Genomic DNA, 14,761 nt, shown 5'->3' with positions numbered 1-14,761 from the left:
TTCAGGAATGCAAGTAAATAACTATAATTTGACATATTAATCAAAGACTATTAATGTGCTTTACTATTTTTTCAGTGTTTTTGTAAATCAGTAAATTTAAAAATTCATGGATAAAAATAATTATTATATTTTAGCATTAAAAATTTCATTTTGGTTAAAGAGCTTCTACATATTGGTGTATTAACCATTGCATAAACATAAAAAATGAACTTAAGGTCTGTCCTCTCTTTGTGGAGAGTCACGGGGGAGGATGCCCCCTCGCCTCCAGTGAAACCTCCACTGGCCATCAGTAAAAATATCCTCAAAACCCTCCTTGCCACCCACTGGTGGTCCCGGCTCAGGATGACGAGGTGCTGAACAGATGAAGTTGGTGTCAGGGTCAAATCCTGTGGGGTGGAAGGGAACGAAGACCGGTGGGACGTCACAGGCCACTCCTTGGATGAAGCTGTAGAACGGGGCCACGGCAGTGAACGGTCTGAGATTTCCATGATCGGTGCAGCTCTGATCCACACTCACAACACCAACCAGGGTCATCCTGCCATCAATTCTGGTCACAACGCCGGCCCCCAGATTGTCCTGGGACAAGAGAATCATGAAAGTTACTGAGGTAAGACGCCGTCACAGAATCATCCACTCTAAGAAGGGATTTGCAACTGTGAAAAACCTAATCAGTTTGGACAACAATATCTTTCAAAAGTTGAAAACGTGACTAGAATAAGAACATTTATGACTGTGAAAGGGTTAATGAGTGTGGTAAATGTTAGTGTTAATTTGTATAAAAATGCTAAGAGCTTGAAAAAGCCGTAAACTTCTGATAGACTCATGCTTTAAAGCTAGAAAAAGAGAGTATGTTAAACCTAAGATAAATGACCAAACAAAAGTTAGATGAACAACTGCCTAACTTTACTTACAACCCCAATTAAATCAAAGTTGTGACTGTGTGTAAAATGTAAATGAAAGAACAATAAATTGATAATCAAATCTTTTTAACATGTCAGATGTTGACACTGAGAAATTTTTTACAAAGTGCCCCATCTTTTTTTGTTGTTGTGAATGAGTTTGGAGAGGATCACAAAGCATTTATATCACAGAGACACAACAAAGTATCGTTTACCAGACATCTGTTAAGCCTTGGTGGTCCATATCCCTGTCCAGCACAGATCTGATACTGGTTGAGTGCAGGGTAGGAGCATTTACACTGGTTGTATCCGACTATCGGCACTTTCAACAGGTCTCCAGGAGATGTTCCTAATCAGGGACGAGTCAAAGGCAAGGTTTAAGCTGTGGTAACAAAAACATTCAAATCTGTCACTCTGGTTGTGTTCTCTGTAGTCGTACCGGTCGTGAGGTAGCTCGGCATCCCGGTGGGGAAAGGCCATTCTGAGCTCTCAGGTAAGCAGATGGGAGAGACATTTTCTGTGAACGTCACCGGGCTTGAGAGCTTCAGAAGACAAATGCCGTCCTTGGTTAGATATGACTTGGCTGTGGGCCCCTTGCACTTGAAGTATTCCACACTCCTCATCTCTTGGCAGTTGTCTCCATGAACTCCAGTCACCATGTTTCCCAGAGAGATCCGTACGTTACTCTCAGGTCTGGAAGGAAACAGACTTTAAGAGTTCATGTTAAAATGTTGAGGCTCTAAAGATGAGTAGGTGTTCTGAATTATTCGAACTGGTGGAAAGAAGAAGTAATTCTGCTGTCTGAGTTTCACTGTGACTATAGGATGGTCTGTGAATGGAAAGCTTTTCATGAAAAAACACCAAATGTTGTCTTCAAACAAAACAAAATGGTCAAATTTCACAGAGTTGCATTCAGGGAGCTGGAACCAGAATATAGTTGACATTTAAGTACAAACAAAAAATAGTAAGTGAAAGCCAAATTAAGATTAATAATTGTTCTGCCTGGTGTTTAAAATGTTGACTTAATGACATTTAAGTCGTCCCTCACCCAAATCCACAGTGACCGTCTGTCAGCACAAAGTCGGGGCTAATAAGAGACCCGAAGCAGCAGGGGTCCCCATCGACAGAAATGACAGCCATCCAGGGCATGTGCCCTGACTTTGGCATCTTGCCCCATCCTGGAGAGAAGAGATGGAGAATTTACAACAGTGACGACTGAATTTACTAGATTAAATAAGTCAGAAGCATCACTTTTTGCTGATTTATCTATTTTTAATAAAAATATGAAATGAAGGAGAAAAATGTTAAGTTCTTGTAACATTGGATACTTACTCCATGCTCCAGCATGAGCCCCTGATATTAAAAACAGAGAAATATGTTTTTCAAGTGAGGCAAAGACTTGAATATCTGAGTATAAAAGACACCAAAGGGAGACACAGACCACAAAAACAATTGTTTCTCTAATTTAAATTTTTTTTATGCTCCCGTCTGTTTCTTTTTTTTTTCAATTCTCTTTTTATTGTAATTTTTAGTCCACACATACAAAAAGATGTCTTTACATCATACTCACTGCCATCTGTTTGTGAGATACAAAAATCTTGCACCATTAGTTTCATATCAAAAGAAACTCACTGGACTTTTGCTAAATACAAAATAAGAAACCAAAAATAGATAACTTAATAAGAACATGATATAAACAAGATGCTCTTGAACATAACTGTTGGGGTGTTATTCTTAAAAAAAAAAAAAAAAAAACAAACCCTTGGCAGAGGGAAACACACTAAAAGTGATCAAGTTCAATAAATCAAATTAATTATAAGCATAAAAATAAAAATAAAGAAGGGAAAGAGGACACCAAAACTTACTTTAAACAAATGATGGTCGTACCGATGTAATAAACATTTTCCACCTTTCCCATCTTTTCAAAAATGCTCCCTGTTGCAGTCTGAGGGTGAAAGTAATCCTTTCCATCTTGAAAATATCATACACGATGTCAATCCAATCATCTACTGTGGGTATTTCTGGTTTCAACCACCTCTTAGTAATTGCTTTCTTGCCCGCAGCACTTAAAATCTGGAATAAATACTTGTCCTTCGAGGAAACATTTTCTGAGTGTAAGGCACCAAAATATAAACATTGCATCTCAAATGGAATATATATATATGTTAAACACTTTACTCAAAATTTTATGAACCTCTTTCCAGAAAGGGATCAAAGAAGCACAAGACCAGAATATATGAAAATGATTGGCCTCAAGGCTCCCACACTGTCTCCAGCATTTGGAGGAACTGTTATAATGTCTTTTTGTAATGGAGTAATGAAAAACTTAACAAGGTTTTTCCAGCAAAACTCTTGCCATAATGTTGAATTGGAAGTTTTCCACTGTAGTTCACATAAATTCTCCCACTCTTCCTCGTTTAAAGCTAGGTTGCCTTCCCTCTCCCATTTTTGTTTAACATAAAATGAGTTGCCCTTTGTTTGTTGTAAACCTTTATAAAGCCTTGAGATGGTTTTCTGGTTTGTGTTCAATTTATAAGCATCTATAAAAGCTTTTAATAAAAGGTTATCCCAGTGCACTTGCTTATTTCCTTTCCCTATCTGCGTAATACAATGTCGAACTTGAAGATACCTGTAAAAATCATCCTTATTCAAGTCAAACTGTCTCCTCAAATTTTCAAAGTTATTCATTACTCTCTCATCCATAAAAGTGCAATATGCAGTCAATCCATGTGCTGCCCACCCCTTAAGCCTTCCGTCCCAACTTTTAGGTGCAAAATCTGGATCAAACCCACACCATCTCAAAACTTTTACAGCCTCTTTTAAGTGATTCTGAACTATTACCTTCTCCCACCATTTAACCGATACCTTAACCCATGGGTTTCCTAAATCAGTTAGATAATTCAACAACTCCATATCCCCAAATTGCCGCTTGAACTGGAACTTCTTCTGTTATAGCCCCCTCAATCTCTTTCCATCTAGCACAATACTCTGGATTGCACCAACATATTAATGGCCTTAATTGAGCAGCAATATAATAATCCTTTATACTCGGGAGAGCCATCCCTCCCCTATTTTTCATCAGTTGAAGGCTCTGGTATCTAATTCTTGGTCTTCGACCCTGCCAGATATACCTAGAAATAAGCTTATCCCACTCCTGAAATTGTTGGTCTGGCAAGTCTAGTGGAAGGGACTGAAAGAGATACAGCAATTTTGGAAAAATAACCATTTTCACAGATTCAATTCGAGCCCCAAAACTGAGAAAAGGTAATAGGTCCCATCTCCTTATATCCTCCCTAATTTTTTTGTTCAGGGGAATAAAGTTAAGTGAAAACAGATTTGATAAATCTACTGGAATATTTACCCCCAAATAGCTCATAAATTCAGCTTCCCAACATAAGTTATACTCTTTCTTTATATTTTCTGATGGATTATAATTAAATCTGAGGATTTGAGTTTTGGAAACATTTAACTTATATCCAGAGAAGGATCCATAATGCTCCAGAAGTGAAAATAATTTTTTAAGAGAAGATTCCGGGCTTGACAGGTACACCAATACATCATCTGCAAATAGCGAAATCTTTTGTTCTCCTCCTCTCATAACGATACCTTTAATATGATTGTTCTGTCTAACCAACTGGCTCAGGGGCTCAATAAAAATTGCAAACAAGAGGGGACTAAGCAGGCAGCCCTGTCTTGTACCACGCTCTAATGAGAATAAGTTTGAAACTGCTCCATTAACCTTAACTCTTGCCCTAGGGCTTTCATAAAGAGCTTGTATTGTCTTAATAAAAATATAATGAAAACCAAAAGCCTCCAGCATTCTGAACAAAAAAGACCAGTTCACACAATCAAAAGCCTTTTCTGCGTCTAACCCTACCAATACTGCTTCTATGTTGTGGTGTGTTACGTGGCTAATCACATGTAAGGTCCGTCTAATGTTGTCTTGGGTTTGTCTTTGACGTATAAAGCCCATCTGATCAATACTAATAATTTGTGGTAACAGTCCGCCTATTCGCTTGGCCAGTATATGTGTAAAAATCTTATAGTCCTGGTTTAGCACACTGATTGGTCTAAAATTGCCACGTTCCAGTCTATCCTTTCCCTCTTTCGGGATAAGTGAAATTACTGCTTCCCTCCAGGAGGGTGGTATCTTGTTCTCCTTAAGGACCAAAATTAAAGGTAGTTTTCAGCACAGGAGCCAGTGAATCGACCATTGCCCTGTACTATTCCGAAGGGAACCCATCTGGACCAGGGGCCTTATTAGTTTTAAGACTAGCTATAGCTGCAGAGATTTCTCTCTCTGTTATTTCGGCTGCTAGTTGGTTACCCTGCTCATCAGTTAATTTAGGAAGATGAATAATCCTAAATAAATCTTCCATTTTTTCTTTCTCAAATTGAGGTTGGGAGTATAATTTCTGATAATATATCTCAAAGCTGTTTTGTATATCTTTTAATATATGGTGTATTAATTTAGTTGTAGGGTCTCGGATTTTATGAATCGAGTTCTCTGCCTGTTGCTTTTTTAGCCTATGTGCTAACAGTTTACTGGCTTTCCGTCCTCCTTCGTAATATTTCTGTTTTGTGAATACTAATTTTTTCTGAATATCTTGTGTGTAGATATTGTTTATTTCATTCTTGTTCTTCTTCATCAGTTCTTTAATTTTCTTGTCCTTTGCATCCTTGTGGGTTTGCTCTAGCTGTTTCAGTTCTTTTTGCAACTGGTCCAACTCTTTGTGTTTAGTTCTCTTTATATTAGCACTGTAACCAATTATTTTACCCCTAAGCACAGCCTTGCATGCATCCCATATCATCGGTGGAGAGACTTGCCCATTGTCATTCTGCTCTAAATACTCTGTAATATCTTTCCTGATCTGATCCTTCATATGATTCAATAGATGGGTGTTTAATCTCCATAAAGTATGTCTTTGGTTCTGCTCAATATTTAGTTTTAAATAAAGAGGGCTATGATCTGAAAGGTCCATAATGCCTATATCACAATCCGCCACCCTGTGTAAATCCTGACTAAAAGTGAAAAAATAATTGATCCTTGAGTATGCCAGATGGGGGTTCGAGAAATATGTATAGTCTTTCTTTAAGGGATTTAATTCTCTCCAAACATCAATTAATCCGATATTTTCCATTGCAGAACTGATCCTTCTATTCAGTAGCTTGGGCTGGGTAATTTGTATATTTGAGGAGTCAAGTTTAGGATTTAATCTTATATTGAGATCCCCTCCACAGATTAAAATACCCTGAGACTCTGCTGTTATTAAATCAAATATCTGTCTAAAAAAACTCCAGTCTGAGTTAGGAAGGGCATAAATATTTAACAAACTTACCAATGAACCGCATAAATGTCCTCTTGAAAAAAGGTATCTCCCATCCGTATCCTTCTTTTCATATGAGGGTTCAAAACTGATTTTGTTTGAAATTAATATTGCTACCCCTCTCCTATGGCCAGTTGTACAAGATGATGAGAACTGATGTTTAAACCCTAATCTTTTTAATTTAGCATGTTCTGTGTCTGAAAGGTGCGTTTCTTGCAAAAAGGCCACCTCAACTTTGTCCCCCATCAGTTTGGTTAATATCTTGCTTCTCTTGATGGGATTGACTAAGCTGTTCACATTGTATGATGCTAATTTAACTTCTTGCATTCACTATTCGATATGAAAAACATAACAAGACCCCATACCTGACTCATAATCATATATGCCAAAATGTATTACAAATAACACCCCATAGGCTGCAAAGAACAGCAGCAATAAATGTTCTTGAGAGAACCAGAACACCATAAGAACCAAACAAATTAAGAAGAAGACTTCCAACTGTGGGGTCTTAATATTGACCCTATTTAAGCCCTGGTGGTAAAAGGGCTTTGAGGGAAAACCTCCCCTCCTGGTTGTTAGGAGAGGGCCCTCATTTGCTGGTATTATGTTCATTCTATTGTTCCTCCGGCTTTAGGGATAGGAAAACCACCTGACTTCTATATATTCTTAGTTTTAACCAGCCAAAATGTCCCTTTAATGTGCAGTACTTGTTCTTTGTCTGTCTGTAGATCCAAAAGGAAAAGAAAGGAAAAACTTAACCTCACTTCCCAGGGCTTTCCTACACAACAAAACTTTCAAATCTCTTACTGTCTCCCCGGATCTTGGCGTCTAAAAGCCTGCAGTTTGTCCTTATAGTCTGTCACCTTCCTCACTCTTTCCCGACCTCCCATCTTCCTGCTCGTGCGCCACGTAAACTGCTGGACTTGCTCCAGCAGCGACTCTGGACGCGTAATGACCGTAACTGGGTATCCCTTCTTCTCCATGTCAGCAGTCGCCTCCTCCGCCGATCCATACAGTACAGTTCCCTCTGGATAGAATACTCTTAACTTGGCCGGGAACGGAGTTTGAAATCGGATTTTTTTCTCTTTTAGGACCGATTTCGCTTCGGCATAATCTCGTCGTTTTTTCAGCACATCAGGCGCGTAGTCATGATCCAGATTGACTCTTTTCCCGAGACGCTCAAACCCTCGATTTTGCCAGGCCAGCCGTAGTACCTCTTCTTTCATCCTAAAACTTGACAGTCTGGCAACTATGGACCTTGGAGGGGCCTCCACAGGCGGTTTCTGCGTCAACGCACGGTGTGCCCTCTCCACCCGTAGCTCAAAGGTAGCCAGTAGCTCCAGCCCCTCCCGCAGCAGGTGCTCCACATAAGAGACCATTGATGGAGAATTTTCCTCTGCTCCCTCTTTGACACCGTGTATTCTAATGTTCTCTCTCCTGGAACGGCCCTCCAAGTCTGTCAGTTTTGCGTCCAAGTGTATCTGCAGTTTCAGCAACTCTGTCACCGCTTCTTCTGTCCCTTGTATCCGGGTTTCGGCAGCGTCAATCCTCTTATCCGCCTCCTCGATTCTGGTGTTAGTTTTGGTTATTTCTTCCCGAATTCCTTCCAGCTGCTGACTGCTGTCTTTCCTAAACTCTCTCAGCTCTTTCAGTATAATGTCCAAGCCCGCTTCGTCCGTCTGCTCCTCCTCATTGTCCAACTGCATGTTGTTGTCGTCCTCCATTTCACTGCTAGCTGGGGAAGCCTGTCCGTCTCCGTCAATTAACTCGAGCTGCACTGACTTTTTAGACTTTCCTCTAGGCATTCTCAAACCCCACAAACTAGTCTGATGTTTTAAAAATTTTGATTATTCGAGTTGTAGTGGGCTTCTTCTAACTTGAAAAGTCGGGAGCACGTTCGCCTACGCCGCCATTGCCTAGCTCGCCAAACCAGAAGTCCCGCTCCCGTCTGTTTAGATGAGACATCCTGTATTTCTCCATTGTCACATGGTTGATCAAGTCAGTCACAAAGAAATTTTGATAGTCTCGTTTGCAGTTATTCTGACAAGTTGCTTGTACAAATTCTAAGACACACCTGTTTGAAGAATTCACTAGTCATTGTTCTTGGTGCAAAGATATCGAGCATTTGCCAAGACCAGAAAGCAAACAAACCATGGGTGTGTCATCTACTGAGGTCAATAAGTGTTTAAAGTACTTTAGCCTTAGATCAGGTCACTCTGGACTTGGAAACTACTTTGTGGGCAGCCAAAACAAATGTGGAAGTTGTTAAAATGAGGTGAATTTTTTTCCATCCAATTAGAAGTGCATTTAGGTGCCAGGTCTAAGGTTAAGGAAAGACACTCTGCAAACCAATATTACACTGTTTTCAGTAAACAGACTTCAGACCTCAGCATCCAGAAGTTGGTTTCGAGAGCTTGGCTAGCATTAGCAGTGTTAGCACCAGCAGCCTTTGATTGTCTTTCCTGGTTAATGCCCACATTCCAGGAGGGGTCTGGTTGCAGAACACCACTCCTGAACACCTTTTCCAACCCTAACCCATACTTGTACCCTAACCCCAATCAGAATTTTTACATTTGTTCAGGCCATTCTGGACCCACCCTTTCCTAAAGCTAACCATAACCTTTACCAGAACCACACTATAGTTTTTACAGTCATTCAGCTTGTTCCATACCCATCCTTTCCTTAACCCTAGCCCATAACTTAACCCTAACATAACCACATTTTTTTTCTGTCACTCAGGCCATTCCAAACCCATCCTGTCCAAGGAAATTGGCCATGAGCCTGCCTGGTTGTCTGTCTCTATGTCAGCCCTGCGATTGACTGGCGACCAGTCCAGGGTCTACCTCGCCTCTCACCCAATGACAGCTGGGATAGGCTCCAGCCCTCCATGACCCCCAGCGGGATAAGTGTTGTTAAAAGATGGATGGATGGATATCAAATTTAGAGGTGGAACCAGTTGCTGAATAAACACCAGCTGTGTTAAGAAAAATGTCATAAAAGATACTACTCGTACTACTGTAGTTCCATAATAGTAAAGTCAAAACTACCAAGAAAGTCATTTTATGAAGAGAAACTGTCAAAACATCTACCTTACCTTCAAAAGAGAGAAGGTTGATCAGAGCCACACTGAACAGAAACGTCCCAAAAGCCATTTTTCAGCTGTGCCGTCTTTTCTGTCGCTCTGCTTCTTATATCTTAGCCCAAACATTCGGCACATCCCACACTGTCACACCTCATCTTAAGTTCTGAATATCATGTTTTTCCCTTCATTGATATCCGCATGTCATTAGTAACATGTAAAAGCTATTGTCAAAACCAGCTGGAGTAACATGTTTGTCTGCATGCCTTAGTTTCTGGCAGCTGTGGTTGTGGTTAAACTTTAATTGCCTGAGTTACAGAAGATGACTAACGCCCAGTGTTGACCATTTTTCTTTTCCCCTGTGTACAAAGATTTCTCCAGATTCTCTGACTCTGTTGATGATATTATGCACCGTATATGGTGGGACATTCTTCTCACCCTTAAAAAGTATAGAGGACTTTGAATATCCCACCATCTACAGTACATAATATCATCTAAAGATTATGAAAATATGTAGAAATTCTTTCATCCAAAAGTTGTTTCTTGATGTTAGAAAACTTTTAACTTGCTGTAGCCGTGGACGGAACTTGAATGAACTAATCTCTACTCACTTCTGGACCAGTGGCAGAAGTAGCAGACAGCTTTGTCCATTTCCATTGAGAGTGTCCCATTGTGTACTTCGTGCTTCAAGCTTCACCTTAAGTTTTAGTGCATTCAGCCACTGGTCAGTCAAGTACAAAGAGTTTTCTTCCTTGTGACAACGTTGTCTGGATGAGAGTGCTGCAGAAATCCCACCAGAAGAGCATGTAATTCTCCTCCCACCACCCAAAGGAAAGCACAAGCCCTGCTTTCATCCTAAAACTGATTCTTAACAACACAAGACTTTTGACTCATTGGAACCATGGAAGTAACATAAATGAACAGATCTCTGCTCACTTCTGGACCAGGTGGACATCAGATTCAAATCGCACACAGTGATTACAAGGAAGAGGCTTTGATCTGGGCAGAACTAGCTGTAGGAAATGTTGCATGTTGTTGTCCTATTGTCTGCTTATGTGTTGTTGTTTTACTTTTCTATGTCCATTTATGTCCAGCACAGTGCCAGTATAATCAAAGCCTGTCCACTGGGTTTCTGTGTGGTGAAGTTGTTATTTTCAATTTATAGACTCTTTAGTCTGAGCTTTTCTCTGTTCAACGTCCACCATCTTCTATTTATTTCAATTATCTATCAAATAATATTATTCGTATCATAACTGTTAGGTTCAAAGAAAAACTCAAAAGGGAGGACCCAAATGCAGATAAAACCAAATAACTGATTTAATTAACAAACAAAAGAACTTACTACAAACCAAAACACTGGAATAAAAGTCTATGAAACAAAACAAAATCTACAGGAGCATGAGGAAAGCATGAGGATTAACACGAGGAGTAACAGGTACAGAAGACATCTGATGAACCGACACAGACACAGGGAAACACAGAGACTAAATACACTGGGAGTGATTGCACTATGGGAGACAGGTGTGGATAACAAGACACAGGTGAAATGTGAGGATCATCAAAGTGGAGGGAAACTCAGGCAGGAAGCAAAACTGGAATCACACACAAGGGAAGGCAACTACAAAATAAAACAGGAAACATTGAACCTAACACAAGAAGCACACAAGGACTGAATGACAAAACTAAACACTAGAAGCTGAACAAAGGACACAGGAGGATATAAAGAACCAAACACAAGGAGGTAAACTAAAACACAGGGAGAAAAACTGAACATGAAACACAGGGAATGTAAACCTAAACAAGAAATACAGAGAATACTAAACAAGAAACACGAGGAGTAAAACTAGACATGAAATACAAGGAGTAATTGAACATAAAGCACAAGGAATAAACTAAACATGAAATAGGAAATGTAAACCTAAACAAGAAATACAGAGAATACTAAACATGAAACACGGCATGAACTAGACAGAAAACACAGGGAATAAACTAAACATGGAATACAGGGAAAAACCTAATTACAATATAAAACTAGAAACAAGGAATGCAACAGTAAAACACAAGAAATCAGAACAAGGGTCATGACAATAACTGTGACTGACTTTTGCTTCATTTTGGTTGCTGCTCCCTGTTTCAGGATGGTTCCCATAAGCTTATTAATTAATACTGATACGCTTGATGGTATTTTTAAATATTTTTATGACAACTGAAATCCAGCATTAAAACCCCAACATCTGTCAGTACTGGCCCTCATCATTTTTCTTTTACAATGCTTTTTCTCCTATAAACCATCTGCTGATTGGCAAACATTGAAAAATACTCAGCCAAAGTTAACCGCAAGGCTACAGTCATAGAAATGCATTTGGTTTAAGCTACAGCAGTATATTTAGACAAAGAAAAAACACAGAGATTGAACATGAGATTCACATTTATTAGCCGTCCAGAAACACTTGACATAAATGATCCTTCATGTCTGATGAATGTGTAAAATAGAGCTTATGTTAGCCTCAACATCACTCAGAAAAATGGAAACCTGAATTTAATGTTACCACAGAAGACGTGCTGTAATCAACAACTCCCTTCACCAAGGAATCATTGGCCATTATGCATTTGAAGTTTTGTGGAAGTTTTACATGAAACCTGTTAGAATGATTGAATTTGACACCAGCCAAAACATTTCACAAAACATCCAATGACAGCTGGGATAGGCTCCAGCCCTCCGTGACCCCCAGCGGGATAAGTGTTGTTAAAAGATAGATGGATGGATATCAAATTTAGAAGTGAATTGAATTCATGTGGAACAAGTTGCTGAATAAACACCAGCTGTGTTGAGAAAAATGTCACAAAAGATACTACTCCTGCTACTGTAGTTCCATAATAGTAAAGTCAAAACTACCAAGAAAGTCATTTTATAAATGGAAACTTGTCAAAACATCTACCTTACCTTCAAAAGAGAGAAGGTTGATCAGAGCCACACCGAACAGAAACGTCCCGAAAGCCATTTTTCAGTTGTGTCGTCTTTTCTGTCTTTCAGCTTCTTATATCTTAGCCCAAATATTCGGCACATCCCACACTGTCACACCTGATCTTAAGTTTTTATCATTTTTTTTCCCTTCACTGACATTAGCATGTCATCAGTAACATGTAAAAGCTATTGGCACAACCAACAGGAGTAACATGTTGGTCTTCATGCCTTAGTTTCTGGCAGCTGTGGTTGTGGTTAAACTTTAATTGCCTGAGGCACAGAAGAAGACTGACACCCAGTGTTGACCTTTTGTCTTTTCCTCTGTGTACAATACTGCATCTACTGTCCTGCAGTGCTGGGGTTGTTTATCTCCTCAGACGCCAAGCACATAGCTAATTATGAGATTTTTTATGTTGCGTAATATGCGAGATGATGCAAAGTGACATGAATGACGTCAAATCAATCCTATCTCTGAGCGTGCTCAGCACTGCTGGAGACTATGCTGGGAAAGTTTGACCATAACTTTCTGGGAAAGCAGAATTTGAATCTAATTGAGGTTTTTTCCTGGTTAACCAATGGCTTAATATCATCAGCGGTATGGAGGGATTTTTCAGTTAGTCATCGCTGCAAGTATAAAGAGGCTGAAACAAAGGGAACTGTATAACTGAGCAGCTGAAACATGAATGCAGCAGCAGAGAGAGAGAGGCCTACGCCAAGCTGAGTTGTAGTGGACTTTGATAAATCTACCTATGAGCAATCCTCAGATAAAGTTGGATCGTAGTCAACACATGATCACATCGTGCAGATTGGCATGGATATGGAATGAGATTTGTGTCAAAAAGATTCAAACTAAACTTTTTCAATATCAAACAAAAATTAGCATTTGAGAAGGAAAAATTTGATCCATGCAAAAAAATCTTCACATCAAGAGAACAAATTTGAAATAGCAACCAAATTATTAGTCTTTGAATTTTGAACAGCTATCTTTTTGTTTACAGTTCCTGTTTTTCTGTCTCAGTAATGAGACTTTTGCTCTGGCTTCTCAGTTTTGTGTTTGCGCTGCCTGATCCTTTGTTTGCGTTTCTTGAGTTTTTGCTCTCAGTTCTGACACAAATGTCACGAGTGGGCGGGCTTTTCTGGGGTGTATCCCTATTGGCCAGCGAGTTTTTGAGTGATGGCTCAGTCACTCCAGATGCTCCAGAAGTTGTTGTCCAGCTCACGTCTGGGAAATTTAAGGACATGGACCACTTGGAGCTGATAGCCAGGGCTCCATCTCTCTTCCCCGTAGCTGGTTGTTAATACTCGGGATGTCCTGGCCAATTAGCAGAAGCAGTCCTGGATAAGCCATCAATGAGAAGAGGACTGGACTGGACTATCTGCTGTGGAGCTTTTGTCTTATCAGGACTAGTTCAAGTAAACCAGGATGGTTGGATTTACTGCTTTAGCAGAGGTTACAGTTATATCATCACTGTGAGGGAATTCAGCATGGCCTCTCACTGAGTGTGAGTCAATCAGGGCAGTGCCAGGTGTGTGAGAGCTGATTGCCACTGATTATGGCCAGGTGTGGCAAACTGATATAAAAACCCTGGGTTGCAGCACTCTGTGCTGACTCATTATCTCACCATCAGAGATAAGGAGAGCATTTCTTTGTGTTTTCTGGGGTTCTCTAGTGTGAACTTTGAAAATAAGAGTATTTTAGATATTTAAAGGATCTTCCTGTGTTTGTGAGCAAGTGAAACTACCAGTCAATCGAAAACTGCCTTGGATTATGCTGGAAGCTGTTACCCAGCCTTTTAGTTTGTCTTAAAACATTAGCCTAGTGGCGATTTCAGTTCTTTAAGCACATAGTTTTCTCTGTGTCCTTTGAGTTAAGTTTCTAGCCAGCTGCAAGACAGCATAGGTTCAGTTTACCCTTTTTATCAATTAATAAGACAATAGCCTTTGTTTTGGTTTTCTCCCAATTAATCATTTGTGATTTTAGTGGTTGTCCTTGTTGGGTAACTTTAAGAACCCCAGGTCCGCAATTGGGTCCCATTTCCCCCTCCCATGACAATCATGAGGACTGATACTAGACAACTGATGGTAAAAGAAATTTTTCATTTGAAATGTAGAGTTTTAATGCGGTGTCCAGTTAACAGAGCACTGGGGAGTTATGTGTTTGGATGCTTTGTTGTTGTCAGTGGACGATGGTTTTTGGCTGTTGTAAGCTGCTAGGTTATGGTAGCGGCCAATCTGCTAACAGGCTTTCATTTCAATACTTTAAACCACTAACACAAAGAAAAATCAGAGAAAGTCTTTGTGCAGTCATTTCCAGGGTCTATTCCTTAAATTCAAAAAGCAAAAATTCAATTTCAGTTAATTCAATTCAAATTCAGATCTTCAATTCAATTTCAGTTCAGCATGGAACACCGTTTACATCATCCACTTCTGTGAGGAAGAGTAATCGAGCACAGATTCTCAACTGAGCAGGACTGCTGAAAATTCAAGAAGA

General features: G+C 39.7%; 1 protein-coding gene across 1 annotated transcript; it reads right to left on the bottom strand.

Annotated features, from left to right (window-relative positions):
• Window positions 1-210: 210 nt before the first annotated feature.
• On the bottom strand, window positions 211-9,358 carry LOC121504318 (chymotrypsinogen B-like). Its single transcript, XM_041779031.1, has 6 exons — window positions 9,321-9,358; window positions 2,232-2,252; window positions 1,948-2,077; window positions 1,339-1,592; window positions 1,115-1,248; window positions 211-576 (listed from the first exon to the last, which is right to left on the bottom strand). The coding sequence occupies exons 3-6, from the start codon at window positions 2,064-2,066 to the stop codon at window positions 211-213; spliced, it is 873 nt and encodes a 290-aa protein (XP_041634965.1). The 5' UTR covers window positions 2,067-2,077; window positions 2,232-2,252; window positions 9,321-9,358.
• Window positions 9,359-14,761: the final 5,403 nt, after the last annotated feature.

The sequence above is a fragment of the Cheilinus undulatus genome, linkage group 22, assembly GCF_018320785.1.
Source record: "Cheilinus undulatus linkage group 22, ASM1832078v1, whole genome shotgun sequence".
Lineage (NCBI taxonomy): Eukaryota > Metazoa > Chordata > Actinopteri > Labriformes > Labridae > Cheilinus > Cheilinus undulatus.
This window is presented reverse-complemented; position numbering and strand designations above follow the sequence as displayed.

Coding starts and splice junctions, on each gene's coding strand:
- LOC121504318 (XM_041779031.1), bottom strand. CDS start 2,066: ATGCCAAAGTCAGGGCACATGCCCTGGATGGCTGTCATTTCTGTCGAT. Junction 1,593..1,947: donor GACGGTCACTGTGGATTTGG/GTGAGGGACGAC, acceptor GTTTCCTTCCAG/ACCTGAGAGTAACGTACGGA. Junction 1,249..1,338: donor GCCGAGCTACCTCACGACCG/GTACGACTACAG, acceptor GTCCCTGATTAG/GAACATCTCCTGGAGACCTG.